General features: G+C 36.4%; 2 protein-coding genes across 3 annotated transcripts in view; one reads left to right on the plus strand and one right to left on the minus strand.

Annotated features, from left to right (window-relative positions):
• The window catches only part of LOC107598995 (double C2-like domain-containing protein beta), a 41,566-nt gene extending 31,658 nt beyond the window's left edge, over positions 1-9,908 (plus strand). For both annotated transcript variants that reach the window (XM_016290479.1, XM_016290478.1), the window contains 3 exons: positions 3,275-3,356; positions 5,461-5,557; positions 8,054-9,908. In XM_016290479.1, the coding sequence (XP_016145965.1) occupies positions 3,275-3,356; positions 5,461-5,557; positions 8,054-8,184 (310 nt within the window). In that variant the 3' untranslated portion in view covers positions 8,185-9,908. The remainder of the gene's footprint in view (positions 1-3,274; positions 3,357-5,460; positions 5,558-8,053) is intronic.
• Positions 9,909-9,981: 73 nt separating this feature from the next.
• On the minus strand, positions 9,982-17,969 carry LOC107598994 (plasma protease C1 inhibitor-like). Its single transcript, XM_016290477.1, has 10 exons — positions 17,871-17,969; positions 17,539-17,587; positions 15,843-16,119; positions 15,421-15,765; positions 13,919-14,125; positions 13,664-13,807; positions 12,061-12,264; positions 11,831-11,970; positions 10,908-11,130; positions 9,982-10,386 (listed from the first exon to the last, which is right to left on the minus strand). Exons 2-10 carry the CDS (start codon positions 17,569-17,571, stop codon positions 10,127-10,129), a joined length of 1,833 nt encoding a protein of 610 aa, XP_016145963.1. The 5' UTR covers positions 17,572-17,587; positions 17,871-17,969; the 3' UTR covers positions 9,982-10,126.
• Between the last annotated feature and the right edge of the window lie 3,048 nt (positions 17,970-21,017).

A 21,017-nucleotide genomic window follows, 5' to 3' on the forward strand; every position in this document is an offset into this window, starting at 1 on the left:
TAACTACTTTCGTTCCATATAACCTATAAACTACGATAAAAGTTCATCAGCATGCATTGATTAATAGCATGTTGTAGCGCAAAAAAAAAAGTGCTCTTGCAACCAACTGAGAAAGTTAATCGCAAAAGAGCCACCAGTGGGAAGAATGAGTCTGGAGCCCTGAATTGCCCAGCTCCCTCTGTCAATGATCTAGCACCCCCTCAGCACCTGCGTTCAAAATTCTCTGGCGCCGCCCCTGGTACATCGATGTATTTTTGAAAAGCAAAAAAAACTCTAAACCCAGTCCCCAAGTAAATTAGGTTATTAAATAAAAACTTGCAAAACGAGTTGCGTGGTGTCCCCACCACTTTTCAAAGCAAAGTAACGCCACTGTGTGTAGTAATTAAATCCGGACGTACTACATCCTACAGCACAAACTACATTTCTCTCGTGGCCTCATTGGATAGTAAAGTGTCTATTGGATACTTGTGACTCTGGGTGGTAGCAGTAGGCTATTCATGAATTTTTTAGCTAGTATTTTATGAATACTGTGTATTTGGACATAATATTCATCTGATGAATTCTGCATAATATAGAAGGGATGTAGGCACACTTATTCACATCTTTTTATTTGATGGCACTAGTGGCACAGAAATTACTTTTACATTGGGCAGAAAGCATTGCTTTCATGGTGTACTTCTTATACGTTCATGCATTCACCCTTGGAATCAAACCCATGACCTTCAGCTTTGCTACTGTTTGAGCTACAGGAATTATAATTACACACTAATTTTATGCTGCTTGCACTAATTACAAATTACACACTTCAGCTTTAATATATGTAAATATTATGTAAAATTATTTTTTTTTCTTGTTTTACCATGCCTCTTATGAACTGAACTTGCTCTGTAAGAATAGGGCCCAATAGACTGGGAGTTAACATATTGAAAATGTCATTCTTATTCATCTGAATTTGCCCTCGCTACACAATGATTTCCAATACTCAAGACTGAAGAAAAGACAAGAAGAAAAACATTCTGTCCATGCCAAATTTCTTCTTTCATTCAGGACTGATGGTTGTCATTGTAGACAGGCTATTCCAGGACGACAGTTATTCTTTTAATTACCCAGATGACGACAGTTGTCTCCTTAGAGTTCAAGAATGAAATTTCCTGCAGCTCTTCTTGAGAAGGACATTATATGCCTCATGCTTAATGTAATAGCATCTAATATTAGCATGCTTAGCATCAGTCAGTTTTGCCATTTAAATCAAGTTTATCTGCCCTGTAACTCTTTCAAGGTCTGACAAACCGTTGATGTCTTTGTCACAACTTTCCATGAAGACATGAAGGAAACAGCTGGAACATGTCCCATGTCCCACGCCTGTCTATTCATTGGGCCTGGGGTAGGGGAACCCATCCAAAAATGTTGTAAATTTAAATGATGTCCAATTAATATCCAACACTTTTTACAGGACATTAAAAAGCCATTAGAAAGGCAAAATCATCCTGTCAGTGATATAAAACTTGTCACACAGAAATAAAACATCATTAATATTCTGATTAATATCCTGACATGTACCAACAAATCAGTCAATTATTATCTAAAGATTGGCTAATTTTATACTGAATCACAACTCAAGCATCTATTATTAGTTTCAATAGTGTGTCAGTAGTCCAGTGGTTATTATCCAGTGGTAAATCTTTTTTTTTTGCACAAACACACGCTGTGCTGTTAAATGATATTCCGTCAATATGATCCAGTTGACATTTAATGGAAACTGACAGCGTGATTGCAAGTGTGTTATTGCTTTTATACACCAGTTCAATAAATAAGCTTATAAGAAACTAATTTAAGACACAATAGTCACAGAACTGTGTGTTCAGCGCAGTTGTGTAGTACAGTCTTTCATGAATGATTTGTTCTTTTATGTGAATATCTGATATGTCTTTGGAATAACAAGTTGTCTCAGAGACTGATTTGTTCATTTTGTTGCGCATACGCAACATCTCAAAAAGACGCTGTAGGGACTTGAAGTGAACTCATTTCTGTTTCCCATAACTTTTCTTTGGCTGCATATATTTCAAATTTAGAGCATGATCAAAGAGTGCATATTAAACGTGTTCGGGGGAATTTATCTATAAATATAACTTTTTCATTGAACTAATTTTGTTTATGAATGAATTGGTGTTTTTGAATGTTTCAGTCAATTGGATGACTTCAATTGACTGAAATTGAATGAATTGAGTTCAAAAATCAACAAATGGGTCACTCATAAAATTTGGGAATATATTAAAACAGCTGGTTTTATGTAATTTATTATATATTATTATTATTATATATTTTATATAATATATTGTTATATGTTTTATGTATATTATTCACAGAATGCAGTGCTATTTGTCAGTTAACGTTGCATTATTTAAATTAATTTTATCTGAGAGATTTTTTGTGTATGTACAGTATTATATGCTCTGATAATTTACTTTTGATCATAGCAGCAGATATTCATCAAATGACAGAGAAAAGCACCAAAAACAGTATATATCCAGACGTACAGTCTAGTCATGTGTGCTTTCGTCATTTTAAAAAGCTAATTTATGTTTCTGAATTGCAGTTACTTGATTAGTTTAATTATTTTACTTAATCAGCCTCTAACAACACAGATGTCATGTGCAAATATACACCGGCACAATTCAGTCATAGTCAATTTAATGTTGTTCAGCCTCTATGTGTTATGTAACTGCTTCAGGTACGGGAAGCAGGTTTCATAACTCGTCATGGATCCATGTAGATGGCAATATGTCTCTTGCGTCATATCCCCATGCGTCTCTCTCCATCTCTCTCCTTGTAACATGTTGTGTAGGTTGATATCTCTCATGAATAATAAATGATGAGTCCTTATTGGTTATCCACTGATGACTCCATGAGCCACAGATCTTGTGGATGCATCATCTGTCCTCCAACACCCTCTCAATCCATTCATTCCATCCATCCTCAATTAGTCTCAGTCTTTAATAGATTGAATGAATCACCCAGAACAACACCATCATCGCCACCTCACTATACAAGGTCTCTCTCTCTCTATTCTCTCTCTAGAATTCGTCATGCTCTAAAATGAGCTCTTACACCCTTGTCTGTGCTTTTTTTCTGCCTTGATTGTGTCATGGATGTTTTGTGAGCTTGAAACAATGATTTGCTAATGATTTGCTTTGATGTTTGAGAAGTTATAAAATTCTCACTGCAGAGCAATGATTCATTTCTGGCTATTTCTCTTTCTCTTTCTCTTTATAAGTGTTTTGCAGCCTGACATGGGGAAAAAGTCCAAATACAAAACCTCAGTGAAGAAGAAGACTCTAAACCCCGAGTTTAACGAGGTTAGTATTCCTATTAAAGGGGTCATATGATGTTGCTAAAAAGAACATTATTTTGTGTATTTGGTGTAATGAAATGTGTTTATGCGGTTTAGGGTTCAAAAAACACATTTTCCACATACTGTACATTATTGTTTCTCCTCTATGCCCTGCCTTTCTGAAACACGGCGATTTTTACAAAGCTCATCGTTCTGAAAAGTGAGGTGTGCTGTGATTGGCCAGCTATCCAGTGCGTTGTGATTGGCCGAATACCTCAAGCGTGTGACGGAAATGTTACGCCCCTTACCATATTGTGATGCTGTGTCCCGGCCGGAGCGACGAGACAAAAACATTAAAACCCATTATAAACGAGGCATTTGTTGCATCCAGTGGGGACATAATTACAGATTATAATGATTTATACTGTCTTTTTACGCGTTGCATTGCATCGCACAGCGTAAACATAAAACCATGTCTGCATTTGTGGTCGGAGAAATGACAAACAACATGCTCTACTCTACACTGCTCAAAACTTGCGTTTGAATCATCAGTGGCAAATTCTTTAAATATGAAAACTTACTTAAATTCTGTGAGTTAGAACAGCCGGCATTGTAGTCTACTCTACCAGGATCAGGAAACAGTCCTCCATAAAATGCGCTGCTCACATCTGAATATTTGGGTTGAACTGTTCTGGAACAGTGTTGTAAATACAACTTAACCACTGATTTCTAGTCGTGTCCTCTTTTGGAAGGCCAAACAAAGTAGTTTCGCTTTCACAATGAAACACGCAGCGTCACACACGGCGGGCTAGAGTGAGCGGAGGCCGGCGGGCTTGAGTGAGGAACAGCCGGCGGGCTTGAGAACGGCGCGGCCAGCGGATTCAACGAAGGAGCGTCCGGCGGGCTTGCGGCAACCACATGTGACGACCCCGGGCTGGACTCCGCTTCGTCCACGGTGAAAGCCGATCCGGCGATCCACTGCGCGAAGTTGATGTATTTCCTCAGCAACCAGCACGGATCAGCTCTAGGCATGACGAAGCGGATATCGTCCTCTTTTGGAAGGCCAAACAAAGTAGTTTCGCTTTCACAACGAAACACACAGCGCCTTCACGTCATGGCATCGGCGGCAGCAACAATACTACAGCGAGAATAAAATGTACGCCTTCTTTCTTTGCATGAACATTTGGGCGGTGTTATGCAAATCTTCCCACGTCGTGACGCTGACATGTGGGGGCGTGTTAGAATGTGCCGTTTTAGATAGGCGTGGTTGACTCTTAACTTTTATAAAGAATATCTCTTTGGATTTGAGACTTTATAACTTTACAGATCTTCTTTATGCACCAAGAGAAAGGAAAAATTTTAATCGCATCATATGACCCCTTTAAAGGTGTGGTCACATGAAGCTCCACAATTAATTGAGATTATTTATGGCTCTCGTGATTAATTAAAAAATTTTAAATACTGATTCCTTTCTTAGTAAGTCTACTTGCACTAAAATGACTTTTACACAATTTTTTGCAGTGGTTGAGCATCAGTCACAGACAAATGCAATGGAAAACAAAAGGCATTTAACTGATTCTGTAGGCCTTAAAAGCGAGTTTAAAGCAGTCTTGGTTAACTTTTTAATCTAAAGTAATAATCACAATAAAATATCGGGGAGAAATGCGTAACAATTAGGATATTGTCACAGTCATGCAGCCCTTTAGACTGCATGCAGCTCTGTTCAAATTCATTCATATTCATGTGAATGTGGGCGAGCGGAAACGCAGGCACAAGTGAAGAAGTTTCATTCTTGGCTGCATACCAAATTCAAGTTTAATAAACTTTGACCTGTGAATTTCTATAGTCACAGATTGATCTCGACTCAAAATGAAGAATAAAAACTTTACTTTGCAATTTATGGGAAAGTGTTGTAGGTGCTATATATGACAGATTTTATTGTATTATTTTTGTTACTTAAAAGTCATGATTTATTTAAAGCAGAAGCCCTAGAATGTGATAGCCTATCCTGTTGTTCGTAATTTTGCATGCTCAAAGTCGAGTGTGACCATATCTTGTGACCACTCATTGTAAATATAAATGTTGTTTTGTCCCTCTACCAAAACTCATGTTTGTCCTCTTCAACCCAGGAGTTTACCTATGAAGTCCCACATGATCAGCTGCCCAAGAAAACCCTGGAGATCTCAGTTTGGGACTACGACCTGGGCATGAGCAATGACTTCATAGGTGAGTTTTACAAGCAAAAATATTCATTTCCTTTGAAGTCTTTGGTGCGAAGCATTTCACCAAACATGAAGTGCACACAGTTTCAAAATTAAAGACGTTTGATGACAACTGTTAAAACCTTGACTTATACCAGAAACAGTTGTTTAGTTAGTTTAGTGTCTTTCCTATACTTACATATGCATTCTGTATTTACACTGTATACACAACTTTGCAGAAAAATTAAATACAAGTGCAAAAAATAGAGTTATAGAATATGTCTGTTATATACATTGTATGTAAGCTAGTGACTTGATTTGAACATTTCTGCAGAAAGCTTTGCTGCATAGACTTCCCATGTAAATGCAAACCGAGCGACAACTCAAATGATTGTCTCTGGTATTGTCAGCATGCCACAGATGCTGCAGATAGAGCTGAACTTATTTTGACATGGATCTTTCCTTTTAGATGGTGCTGTTTGTGAATGTTACAACTTGCATGTCTCATTTCCTGTGCAGAATAAGAAAAGAGTTTTATATACAAGTTCACCCAAAAATCTCATGATTTGCTTATTCTCATGTCATTCCAAACCTTTTTCCTTCCTTGGAGTACCAAAGGAGTAGTTTAGCAAAGTGGAAGGGTCCAAAAAAAAAAAAAGAAAAACAGAAAAGCATCACAAAGGACCATAAAAGTAATCCAATGTGAATCATACGATAACTTTGTGTGAGGAACAGACTGAAATTTAAGTCGTTAATCACTGAAAGTGTCGCTCGACAGCTATGGTCACTGTTCACTTTTAATGAAAGAGCAGCCTGCTATAAATAACTGCTTTTGTGCTCCACAGAAGAAAAAGATCATACAGGTTTCGAAAGACATGTGGATGAGTAAATGATGACAGAAGTTTCATTTTTGGCTGAACTGTCCCTTAATGAAACGAAACAGAGGAAGGGTCTAGAACAGAAAAGCTCTTGAGCTTTGTGCTGTGACATGTTTATTTATGGTTGAATGACACGAGCGCTCTGTAACGATTGGGACAGTGAGAGTAATTGATGTCAGTGTTACTGATTTAGAGGGGATGGCTGAGGAATGGATGGGGGGGATCAACAGAAGTGTAAAGACATGAAGGGATGTGAATGAATGGAGGCTTGTGAGAGACATCCAGGCATGAAGGCACACCGAGGACGCAGTTCTCGGATTGACATGTGCAATGAAGCTTAGTATTTATTTAACATTTTCTTGGATCTTTCCAACTCACTTTCTTTCACTCGCTCCATGTCTATTTCCTTTCTTTTTCTTTCATTCCCTATGGCAGGGATGTCATGCATAGGGTTCATTTGTCATGGCTTGCTCGTGGCCATGAGCATGTGGTATTGATGTGAGATGTGTGTGTGTTTGTGTAGGAGTGATCGAAGCGGGACAGAATCTCAGTACATGAGGGGCCTGATGAAATTAAACGCAGCTTGTGTCCACCAACATACTCACACGCACTTTCATTATTCAGAGCAAGCTCAGGTGTTAGACTAAGGAGAGACATGCTGAAGTGTCTAGAACAACTTGGCTTCAGAAGCCACAGTCAAATATACGCATTATGTATACATATATAAACAATACGTATGTATGTAATATAATATACTCTTGTAATTTTAAAAAGTAAATAGCATGTGCTAGAATGTTATAGTGGGCAAACATCCATCCAACCATAATGCTTACCTCATCAATTAAATATTAATGTGCTGTTTTAGTTACATTGTCCATTGGGAAATTTAAAACTGTCATTGTAAACACAAGATTTAAAACAGATTTATGTGCGAATATAGACAAGCAGGTATTGATCGAGGTTGCATGCTTATCATCACTCTCCGCTTGGTGTTATTAACCTCATAAATATGTAAATAAGCATCTAATTACTACCCAGGGTAAAATAGTATAAAACAGAATATATTAGACAAATATAGCATGTAGTTGCCTAACACAAAAAAAAATGCAATTAAAATATCAAGGAAAATACACTACCGTTTAAAAGTTTGGGGTCAGTAAGAATTTTCCTTTTTTTTTTCTTTTTCTTTTTTTTTTGGAAAGAAATTAAAATTTTTATTCAGCAAGGATGCATCATATTTATTCTAATAATTTAAAATAATTATAAATAAATTCTGTTCTTTTGAACTTTCTATTCATCAAAGAATCCTGGAAAGAAATTTTCAATTTTTTCACAAAAATTGATTTTAAAAAAGCTGATTTCAACATTGATAATAATAAGAAATGTTTCTTTATCACCAACTCAGCATATTGGAATAAATACATTATGATATTTAATAATTTTATGCTTTTTTCTGTTTTTTATCAAATAAATCCAGCCTTGGTGAGCATAAGAGATTTCTTTCAAAAACATTTTAAAAAATCTCACTAACCCCAAACTTTTAAACAGTAGTGTAATTATTCATTATGATTTTTTTTTGGTCATAATCATCCAGCCCTGCTATTTTTCATTGCTATTGTTCTCTCTTTTTCTCTCTTTCTCAGGTGGCGTTGAATTGGGGATTAACGCAAAAGGAGAGCGACTGAAACACTGGTTTGAGTGTCTAAAATACAAAGGAAAGAAAGTGGAGTACTGGCACACACTGACACAGCAAGGAGCCCCTAGCAGTGACTAACACGCAGACAAGCACACACAAGCTCATCCTCTGAAAAGTAATACAAGAAAAATGGAGTAATAATGATAAAGAAATGCAATAATGCTCAGTCTGAGAATGATGATGAAGATGACATTCAATATTAATGCGTGAGAAAAAGCATCATAATCTATTGTACAGCTAAGTGTCACATTCTTTTGTGATGAGAAAGAAGCAAGTGTGATCACAAGCCCAGATTGTGACGCACAAACAATCGACCCCTTTTTCTGGTCTACACGTCACTTATGTGAAATCGTACTGTGTTGTGACTATGCCACAGGAGCTCATGCCATATTATAGTGTTATTGTTTATTACATGTTAAACGTGTAATAGCATCCTGGTGTTTGTTACAGTTGGTGGTGCCGTAATTTTGCACACTGTCAAAGCACAACACATCCAGCTGACTGTAAATGTCTATGTGTACCTATGTATTTCTCTTTTGTGATTTGTTACGTATGAAAGTTTACAGTCTCTTCCAGCCCGACAAAAACATGATGCACAGGAAAAGCACAAGGGACAGCGCATGAAGGAACTCTAAAGCAATGAAAGGAGCTGTCTATGGATTTAAACGTTCACTCAAGAACTGCTGCCTGTCACTTCGAGAAGAACCAAACGACAGTCACCTCAACACGAATGTGTGTGAATGTCCCTGTCTGTGTTTTGTCTTTGTACGTGTCTCTGTTGAATGTTTGTACAGTCTCCTACAAACAAAAAACAAGCGCTGATGCACGTTGACAGACTTTTTTCGCTCTCTCTCTACGGTGCCCTCTACTGGTTTAGAGGCCTAACCGCCAGGACAGTGCCAGTATGGAGGGTGAATCGCCTCTGGCAGGCCTCATGCACAACTGCACACCCCATTAGGGGTTAAATTAGCAATCAAACGAACCCTTCGAAGGACAAACTACCTGTCAAGTACGTCTTTGGGTCAGAACACAAAATCTGGGTCGGTTCGCTTTGTCACACTTGCTTTGTCGTCCTGACAATGTGTTGACATAAGATCTGTGAAACGATGCACATTTCTTGCCATGCGTGGGAATTTCGGCTGTAATTGTATCTGTGTGATTGCATTTATTAGCTGTTTATTAGATTCCGTAAATCAGCTACCTGAATCTACTTTTCATCTGGTCTTGGTTGAAGACATTTTATGCATTTAATTGCACAAAAAAAACGTATTGTTAACCCTGTGCTTTCATTGGCCCCCGTCGCCGTTCCTGACTTGGAGTTCTTCTGTGTTTTTTTTATTATTATTGTTTTTTACATTTGAGTTATCAAATGAATGGCCTAAGCGGTGTATAATGACCAAATGTTATTCTAAGCTGCTGCATGCCAAGTGAATGTCACATATGCGTTGATGGACCACCGATCTGCAGTGCTTATGTTTGTCCTAATATCCATCAATGGGCCCATCTAAGGGTATTTGTTTTTGCGCAGTGAACTGGGACAATCCAGGCTACCTTTGATGAAACAGCATGGCATTTAGATAATAGACTGGCACCACCTGCCAGCCAAGATGGGACTCCAGGGGGAGCGTTAATGAACAAGGGGTCAAACTGAAGGAGGATTATTCAAGTCTCGCTCACGTGTCCTAGTTGACTGTCTGTGTGGAACATGTGATGTGACTGCCATCGTGTGTCGGTCTCTGTAACTGCGTCTCCGAAATAAATTGGTGCAACAGTGGCTGTTGGAAATGAGAGCGAATTTTGTGCGTTCGAGTCTTATGATCTTTCATTCATGCATCAGATTTTTTGTCATCTCATGGAAAATAAATAACGAATGCATGATGTAAAGTACATCTTTAATGACCGAGATTCTGCATGCATTCTAACTCTATGCATAACATGATATTGTTACATAAATGCATTTGTTTGGGATAAAAGAAAGTTTGATTATTTTTTTGTGGCGTGACACTGTTGTGTTGTCTTTTTATGGATTAATTGGATTAATTATTCTTCCCATGAAAAGAGGAGCGCCAGCCTCATCGCTCCACAGTATCAGAACGAAGGGCTGTAGAGCTGCAAAAGAAGAGAAAGAGCGAGAAAAAGAGATGCTTGTGACTGCGGCGGCCTCCACTCCCTTCTCTGTCAGCGAGAGAAAGGCGCTGTGACGGGCATCTGAGAGCAATGATTCAGATTCATCCGGAAATATTCCACACAAGTTAGGATTTAGGAAGAGATCTGACAAACCTGAGGAGAGGTGAGGAGAATTCGGTCATGGTTTACTCATCCACATTTGTTGCAAATATGCATGCTGGTTTTTTTTTTCTTCCATGGAATACAAAATGAGAATTTTTAAAGTGTACATGCTTCCTTTTTCCATTCATTGTTGCCAAAAAGGAGTAAAAAGCACACACACACACAAAAAAAGAAGGATCACAAATATATAATAAAAGTGGTCCATATGACTTTTGCACTATATTCCAAGTTACCTGAAGCCATATCATAGCTTTGAGTGAGAAACAGGCCAAAACATTTTCAAAATATTTTCAGTGAAAAATGACTCATTTGCGATTTTCTTCTCACAAAGTTAATATATGACTTGGAATATATTGTAGTGCATGATTTTCTTATAATATTTAGGTTGTATGGAAAATAGGATTGTGTATATATGTTAAAAAAAAGAGAGAGAGAGAGAAAATGGATTATAGGTTTGGAACAAGAGGAGTAAATGATGCAGCATTTTGGAGTAAATTAAGTGACTTTCTTACCCAGATTCCTCAGCAAGTCCTCCAGTTGTGTGTCCACTGTCAGTTTAATTTTAGGCAGTATGACCTCAGCGGTTTGGGCTGGGATTTTATTCATCTCAGATACCATTGATAGAATAGAATCTTTGTTTATATTATTCTCCATCAATACAAAGGATTCTTCTGACGTTGTGCGCGGGATCAGTATGTACAGGCTGTTTTTACCCGTAAGAGGGAACTTTCCGACCTGGAGAAATAGTTCTGCAATGTATGTGTTTGTGCTTATAATTCATTCATAGGAAATGGTGTCATTTATGCAATGTAAAATTAAGGATTTTTTCCCTTTTAGTTATATTTTATTATTTAATTATTTCTATTTAGATAACATCATTTTATTTAATTCAACATTTTTAATGTAATTTTTATTTATGTGTTTTAAATTTATGTATTTACAGTGGGGCAAAAAAGTATTTAGTCAGCCACCAATTGTGCAAGTTCTTAGGTATACTTTTTGAAATGCACCACACTAGTATCTAGTAAATAATAGTATCTAGTTTCTTGCCAAAGCAAAATTTTATAGAAAAAAATCTAATAAATGTAATCACTGATATTTTTCCCATAATAGAGCTTGATGAGACACGAATAAAGACTAAGAGAAACTTGCCTCAGAACTATCTAAAAACATTACATGGTTGCACTTTTTTAATAAATATATTTATTTTTTAAATATGGTGAAAGGGGGCAAAATTGGCTGATATTTTGAAGAGAAAAACAAACAATGTTTTATAATAATTGGCCTTATACACTAAACAATGTAAATCTATAAAATAATGTAACTAAGTTAAGTATTCAGTTAATAATATCGGTATCAAGTCAAATGATCTCAAATGCACACAAACGGCACCATTTCCTAATAATGACCTTTGTGAATTAATTGCGACACTTACCTCAGCCTGTAATTTTTTGTTGTAGCCCATTTGAAGGTTATACTTGGAGCTGTAGAGAGTCTGCACTTCAATGACCTCACCTGAAAACTTCATGAAGTTTTCCCGTTTATTTGTTGATTCAAAAACGGTCTTCCATTTACCTGTAAAGCACAAAGAAATACAAACAAACTTTATGACAAGTGTCATACAAAATAAACAGGTACAGCATTCAGATATATAATGTCACTTACCATTAAAGTAGACAGCATTTAACAAAATAAACGAGGTGGTGGGATCCACATAATCAATTAACTCGGTGATTTTATTGTTTGTCTTCTTTGCCACCCATTGATTGATGAGAATCACGTTTTGATTGCTGTCATTGGTCAGCTTCTCTGGCATGGCATCATAGAACTCATTTGATTGGTTGACAAAAGCTTCTCCCAACTGTCGCTCTATGTGGAAACAAAACTCTTCAGGCTATGGATATGACTGCCGTCTTAATTTAGGCAGTATCAAAATGAAGTCCAGAATAAGTGATTCCGATGTTATTACAGCAATGCTTTTATTTTGACAACATAAATCCTTGTGAAAAAGAAGTAAGCCTAATTGTAATCCTAAAATTAAATCATTAAAAACCTGTACTTGAAGATAATAAATGAATGAAACACTTAAGTGGACAGTAAACGGAGAAGACTTTCATGACTGTTTCGAAACACACTTAAGTACACTTTTAAAAAGTGCAGTTTGTAAAAATGTCAAATTAAAAGTTTTACTGTAAATCATTGTTTTAATAATCAGCACACTTATTATAATGTGTTGACTAACACCTAAAAGTACTCAATTACAGTACACTGTGTGCTATATATATTTAAAATGTATTAAATTGCATTTTCATCACGTGTACTTACAAATATGTTTAAATACATGACATGTGAGTTTCGACAGAAATGACATTAAAGTATATTTTAGTTTACCATAATAAATCTGCAGCACATTAACCAAATTTCAAAAGCAACAGAATTCTGAAATTAGTTATAAAGCTGTACTAATGTAAGTTCTAATTAAGTGTGTTAGATAAGCTCGTTTAAGATTAACAGAGTGCATTCAATATCAATTTAAACTAGAATATATTTTCAATTCATTCTAAATAACATGCCGTTAAGTGTCTGTGTATTTTTAAGAAAATATTATCCATTATAACTCTCCTTTTAAAGTACACTCTTAAAAATAAAGGTGCTTCAAAAGGTTCTTCAAGCGATGCCATAGAAGAACCATTTTTGGTTCCACAAAGAACCATTCAGTCAAAGGTTCTTTAAAGAACCATCTCTTTCTTACCTTTTTATAATCTGAAGAACCTTCTTTTGCCGTTAGATAAGCTCGCTTAAGATTAACAGAGTGCATTCAATATCAATTTAAACTAGAATATATTTTCAATTCATTCTAAATAACATGCCGTTAAGTGTGTGTATTTTTAAGAAAATATTATCCATTATAACTCTCCTTTTAAAGTACACTCTTAAAAATAAAGGTGCTTCAAAAGGTTCTTCAAGCGATGCCATAGAAGAACCATTTTTGGTTCCACAAAGAACCATTCAGTCAAAGGTTCTTTAAAGAACCATCTCTTTCTTACCTTTTTATAATCTGAAGAACCTTCTTTCACCACAAAGCACCTTTTGTGAAACAGGAAGGTTCTTCAGATGTTAAAGGTTCTTTATGGAACCATTTAGACAAAAAGGTTCTTCTATGGCATCGTGAAGCACCTTTATTTTTAAGAGTGTATTTAGCATGTCGTTCTTTTTCACAAGGTGAGTGGTTATCTATAGCTAATGAGTGAGTTTTTATTGAGGCTACCTGGGGAATAAAAGATAGCAGAGGCCATTTTCAGTGTGTCCTTTATCACTTGTTTCAGTTTCTTTGTCTCAGAATGCACACAGGAGAATTCTACAGGAATCCTAAGAGCACCTTCCAGCTGTGTTCTGGTCTCACCTCGAGCACCTTGGAAAGAGGGTGATACAAAGAGAGAGGAGTAAGAGGCTCAGCAGCTCAACAAAGTACAATGTGTAGCCTTTTGGCGACTGTATGACGTTCCTCCATTATTTGTCTTACCCAATAGCAGGTTGTAAAGAGCTACAGCAATGCTGGTTGGAGAGAAGATCAAGTTGGTTTGGGGTTTTGAGCCTTTAAGTTCGGCGTATACAGAGGCGGAGAAGTCTCTGAGTGAATCCTGCAGAATTGCCTTCCCTGATCTGCTGTCCTGGTCCTCACAGTCCTCCAATGGGCCAGTGTGGCCATAGCAGCGGGGCAGAGGGAGGGCTAAGGAATAAAATAGGAGGTAAAGATTACCCTGAAAAATAAGTCATTTCTTTCCAAAAGGATGTGATTTGAGATTAAAAAAAAAATACAGTTTATGTATATTCCATAATTTACGTAATCCCCCAAAAAAATCTCATTCCAGTTACAGATCAAATGTTGTTTTACAGTAGATTACCCCTGAGTAAATTCATAAATAAGATCTATTTTGAAAATAACTCATTTCTTTTACTCTTATATAGTAAAATGTATATATATATATTTGAAATATTTTCTTTATTTTATTCTTAATAAAATTCATTTTGGTTTTATTTTATTCCTTAAATGTAGAAATAATATTAAAAACATTTGTAAATATTTGTCTGTTTTAGATTAAATAATTTTTTTTCCCTGAATGTAATAATAATAATAATATTAAAACAGGCAGAAATTATATATACATTTTATTTTTAAATTACATCATTTCTTTTTTTATTAAGTTAAATGTAAGAATAATATTTAAAAACATGTATTTATAAATAAATAACATTTATTTTCAAATTAAATTATTTTAAAAATATTTTTTAAAATAATTTCTAAAGTGTAATAATTATGTTAAAACAGGCTTTTATATATGTTTTCATTAATTATATTTTAATTTATAATAAATTTTCTTAATATAATAATAATAATAATAAAACAGAATTTATGCAAACATTTAATTGTAAATAAAATATTTTTGTATTTTAATACAATTAAATGTAAGAATAATATTAAAACAAACAGAATATGTGTGTGACCCTGGAGCACAAAACATTGTATGGGTCAAAATTTTCGATTTTGCTTTCATACCAAAAATCATTAGGATATTAAGTAAAGATCATGTTCCATGAAGATAATTTGTAAATTTCCTACTGTACATATATCAAAACTTAAGTTTTGATTTCAGTATTTAGATTTTTTTTGCATCCTCAGATTCCAGATTTTCAAATAGTTGTATCTCGGCCAAATATTGTCCTATCCTAACAAACCATACATCAATGGAAAGCTTATTTAAATCATCTGAAAGCTGAATATCAAATCTCAATTTCAAAAAATTTACCCTTATGACTGGTTTTGTGGTCCAGGGTCACACACAGACACCCATATATATATATATATATATATATATAATTTGTTTACATTTTATTATTATTACTTGTTTAGATTTATTATTCCTAAGTTAAAACACAGTATTTATAAATATTTTAATGGGTTTTTTTTTTACGAATAAAATATGAGAATAACATTAAAACAGATGAAGTGTCTGAAAGGAGTACCTGCCACTTCCAGCTCCACTGACAGCATCTGAGATGTATTATTTATGACACAGTGGTACATCCCAGCGTCTTCCTCTCTGGTCTGACTAATTTTAATTGCCCAGTCCTTTTCTTCAGGGCTGATGTTCCAGAAAATCCTGTGAGGTGTCTTGTCCTCCTCCTCTTGGTCATCCGTGTCTTTGTCGAGCTTGAGAAGCCTCGCACCATTTTCGGTCCCTCGTTTCCAGACAACAGGAGGGGTTTCTGTCTCTCCGGAAGAGAAAAACGTGGCAACCTTGCATGGAAGCGTCACATCATTCCCAGCTACTTCTTTGACAACCTGCCATTCCTGAAAGCGTGGGGGCACTAAGAAAGAAGAAAGGGTTCAGTTAGTTAATTGACCTCTGAGATTAAAAGTCATCAATGCAACAAAACCTTCTAACCTTCCACACGTATTGTGAATGTTCTGCTCAACCTCATACGATCCTCTGCTTTATAGCCATCCTGAACACACTTGTACTGGCCTTCGTGGGTCGTATTTATGTTTCTGAGGTTCAGGAGTTTTCCTTTCTCCTTAAGTGTGTGCTGCTGCTGTGTGTGAGCAGACGTGAAGCTCCAGGTGTATGTGGGGTCTGCCAGCACAGGGGCATCATCAGGAAGACAAGAAAGGAGAACGCCGGAGTTTAGCAGAACAGTGATGTCGCAGGTAGACAGGGAAAGCTGAAGAAAGGGGAGATTGTAAACCCACCATTAAAATGTTGTGGTCCGTATGAAATGAGTGTATGGTGTTAAATCCCAAGAATCGATTAGTCTAGCCTGTTTTCAGTTAATGGACGGAACATTGAAGGGCACTTCCCATCCAATATATGCAATAAGCATTGTGCTTTAATACTTTTAATATGAAAAAGTCTCAGATTTCAAATTTTGTCCATTGTATTGCAGTATTTAAACAATAAATGCCGTTTTGGCGCTGTTTAATGTGGAGTGACAGATGCGCCTCAGCGCGAGGCCCACCTGAAATGATCACAAAATAATCATTACTAAACATCCGAAGGTAAGTTAAAGAAAGAGTAGCCTACAACTTTACAATACTTATCCTGTCTCATGTAATCTCTCAATTAGTGTTTCAGCGGCGCAAAGACATCAATATAACGGCTTGTAAACAATGTCACATAACATCACATGTTGTGACGATGTGTTTGCAGAACGATGTATGTTATAATACATCGTGTACACTCACTAAACAAAGAGTGACAGAGACAGTGACAGAGCAGAGCCAATTCATAAAAGAACTTAAAATTTAATAAAAACATCCTAAAAGCCTATCGCAATGGTAGGCAGGGGCGTATCTACGTGGTGGCCAGGGGTGGCACCGGCCCCCCCTGAAATTTGGCTGGCCACCCCAAGTGCCCCCCCTACCATTGCGATGGGCTTGTTTTTTGTACATTTATAACTGCATCTGGCAGTGGCGGATCCTGTGTAGGCAGCTGCCTAGGGCCGCGTTCTTCTCTTCTTTATACTTAATTTTAGGTGGTTTCTATAATGTCATCTTAATGACAATGTCGAGAGCGCATAATGTTACGCGAGCCATGTGCGCGAGGATGAATCTCTCCACTCCCAAGCGGATTTCCTTCACTCACACAAAACTGGACGTGTGCTTTTAAATATTGTTCTTTTATGAATTGGCTCTGCTCTGTCACTCTTTGTTTAGTGAGTGTACACAATGTATTATAACATACATCGTTCTGCAAACACATCGTCCTCCCCCCGGCCACCCTCTTTTGAGCCAGTGCCCCCGACTGGCCCCCCCATTTAAAATGCTGTAGACACGCCCCTGATGGTAGGGGTGGCACCTGGGGTGGCCAGCCAAATTTCAGGGGGGAGGCCGGTGCCACCCCTGGCCACCACATAGACACACCCCTGGACGCGACGCGACGCGAATCGCGATCCGTGGGATTAACGCGACGTGACGCTGGTGCCGTGACCTGTATAGACAATAAGACGAACTTGGAAGTGGAAAGTAAATAGAAAAAGTAGAGGATTGATTATTCACAATTTATAAAAGGTCACTTGAAAATGTTCATTTTACTACCACAAAATATTGTGTAATCGTTCTCATTTTATGATTAATTGACTTACACCTGCACAGAGCAACAGCAGGACGAGATACATGGTGTTGGATTCAAACCTGGAGAGAAAAGAAAAACAAATCTGCAAGTTATAGTCTCAACACATACATCTCATATTTAGCATTATGTCTAAAGAAAACCCACACTATACTAAAAATGAAACATGAAATACATATAAATATAATTTCAAGTAAGCAGAGAACACACCGTTTTTATTCATAGTCAGTAGCCTACAATATAGCCTATAGGCCTGGTGGTGATTGCTAATATCTACTGTGAGAGACCATAATGGGAATAAAAAGCGAATTTCTTTGTAAAAATCAATTAAGAAAAGCAACTTACGCAGATATAATTCCAAATGGAAAGAAGCTTCAAGCCCATGAAACGTCTTGTCTGTTTGGCACTTTTGTCTGGTCCTCTTGCTGTGTTTTCTTTCCCCAGCTAATTGGTAAATGATTACACAGATGTTTGCTAACATTTGATTCTTTATGTACATAGATCCTTGCTAGAAATCGGACTGATTTACGGAAAATCACATGTCCAAAGTCTCTTTAACAGATAAAAACTAAATAAATAAAAGTGGGCCATGTAGTCGTGTTCTTTTTAAACAGTTCATGCATGAATATTGTAATCTGTTGTTAATTGCATTAACTTGAAACAAATTAGCTCAACATGTTCATATATATATATATATATATATATCTTTATTGACTCCCACAATTGTTTTTGGCCTATAGGAGGACACAGAGAGGTCAATTTTCCTTTTAATTTGCTCACAAGGTCAAGATGCTTTAGTCTGTTTTGTCTGTTTACATGCTTTGAATTTTCTTGTGGAGTCGAAAGGTGAATATGAATAGATTATTAAAATGCAAATTAATTCAAACATTTCAGATGAAAATTGCCGTTTGTGTCTCTGCACCTCTATGTCTGAAGTGTTTTCTCAAAGAAAAACTAGCACTGAACATTTTATTCAGGTATGTTTTCTGGCGGTTTCTTTCTTCAATACTATTTCCAAAGCTAAGAGCTAAGTGTAGTTAAATGTGTTTCTGATAAAAACTTTAGCAACTTAGAGCAACAAAAAAATGGACAATGTTGCTTGGTCTTTTTTTTTTTTAGAGCTAAAAGGGCATGTTTATCCTGACCACAGTGCCCAGGAGATTTGGTCCATCTCCAGAACGGGGGAGTGAGCCGTATTATCGGACTCTGACGCAGAAGGAAAAATTGAGTATTGTGATGTCGACTGTGTTTCTTATCTAAGACCCAAGCAGCTGTAAGTTTGTTTCAGCATTATACAACCATCTCCATCTCTCACATCTGAAAAGAAAAAAAATGTGATGCTGAGACTGCAAAAATGGTCAAGGCCTGGGAAACACATTTGTTGAAATTCTACACTGATGGTTACAAGTTTCAGTCTCTTCCTGACATATCAAGAGTGACATTCACTACAGTTCAAAAGGGGTCACTACGTTTGTTTGTTTATTTAAAGAAATGTATACTTTTATTCAGGAAGAATGCATTCAATTGATCAAAAGTGACAGTAAAGACATTTCTAATGTTATATTTCTATTTCAAGTAAATGCTGATCTTTTGATCTTTTGATTTATCAAAGAATCCTGAAAGAAAGTATCACCGTTTCCCCCCCAAAAATGTAACCGTTTTCAACATTGCTAATGTTTGCTGGCCACCAAATTAGAATATTAGACCGATTTCTGAAGGATCGGATGGCACTGAAGACTGGAGTAATTCAGCTTCGTATCACAGGAATAAATTACATTTTAAAATACATTACAATAGAAGATAGTTATTTTAAATTGTAAAAAATATTTCACAAAATTACTGTTAATGATTAGGAGTCTTCTTTAGAAAACAAATAAACAAACAAAAAATGACCAATCCAAACTTCTCCATTGTAGTGTAGGTGACTTGTCCATCTGCAGTAATCACTGGTGATGATTTCACAATCACAATGATGCAAATGATGTCAGAGCCCTCAAATTATGAAAATCTTTTTGGTATTAAACTTCATACATTAATAAAATGAACAGACTGTATGCCAGTTTACCTTAAAGAGCAGATCGTGTGTGTGTGTGTGTGCTGTGTCTTGGAAGCTCAGATTTGTCACCTGTGAAACTCCAGATAAACTCTAGCAGGCTTCTTATCAGCTCAAGGACAGAGAGGGGCGAGAAAGTGCGTTTTCATCTGGACAAACCTCTCATAGAACGATACATGACTAACTTTGAATATCTCTGCCGTGTTACATTACCTGTTACACTCATCAGTGATTTTACATGAAGAATCTCCAAGATGGGGAGTAATTCCAGTAGCCTTTATTCTGTTCTGTAATATTAATAACAAGTTAACAAATGACAGCTGCTAATAGTCACTGACAGCAGTTCACAGAAGTGTGTGTGTGTGTGTGTGTGTGTGAAATGTCAAGTATCTATTTAATGACTAATTGATCCTCATAAAAATGGATTTTAGTAAACATTTCTCCTTTAAAATATGTAGATCAATCTTAGATTTTATTTAAGCTTTACTATACAGGACTTTACTACACTATACAATGCTTTATTAAACGTCTTTGAACTTTTTTTTTCTTTTTTGCCCTGTCCTTGTTCCTCTTGCTTGTTTTTAACTCTTTCATCACTGCTGCTCTACTGCAATGTAAAAAATGCTGCCTGCAAAGCTAAAAACCTTTGTGAAGAATATCCAAGCCATAACACTAAACTTCACCAATGCATACCAAAAAGAAACTTATTCCATGTTTAGATAGTGATAACACACCAAGGCTGTGGTGATATTATTTATTATAACAGACTAATGTTCTTGCCTCCTTAGAGGTCATTGGGACGATATCTAATAATCCAAAAAGAATCTTAGAAACATGCAGCTTTCAGGAGCTCTCACTAGAAGATCTGGGGCCTCGTTTATAAAATGTGCAACGTTCATATTTATAAAAACGGTCTTTGACGTGGAAAAGTAGCCTACTAACCGTCACGCCAGGGTCTGAGCAGGGGTACGCACTTTTCCTTGTGGCAATGTCAGAGTACTGCAGCTATTTGAACATCTAAGCTGCAAGAATAATAAAAGCAGCGTACGTGCAAGCATCGAATTCATCATAAACAACAAAGATGCAGTGCAAGAGATTAATTGTGCAGTGTAGTCAGATTTTTTATTAACAGGATTTTTTTGGGGAGATTAAACTGACCTTTTTAGTAGCCTAATGCTGCGAGTTCTTTACTCGCTTTCTGTACACAGTTTATTCCATGTTGTTGTTTTTTTTAATTATCTTATTTTATAAGAGAACTTGCGAAGTTTTGATTTTCTACTAATGCGTAAAATATTTTTTTAAAAATGCATAAACGCATCAACTGTTTTGTCTGTGTAGCCTATAAGAATAGGCCTATTTCGTGCTATAACGGTTTTAAAGGGGTCATATGATGCGCTTTCAAGTTCTCCTTTCTCTTTGGAGTGTTACAAGCTGATTGT

This window comes from Sinocyclocheilus grahami, unplaced genomic scaffold, assembly GCF_001515645.1.
Source record: "Sinocyclocheilus grahami isolate Dianchi unplaced genomic scaffold, SAMN03320097.WGS_v1.1 scaffold259.1, whole genome shotgun sequence".
Classification (NCBI taxonomy): domain Eukaryota; kingdom Metazoa; phylum Chordata; class Actinopteri; order Cypriniformes; family Cyprinidae; genus Sinocyclocheilus; species Sinocyclocheilus grahami.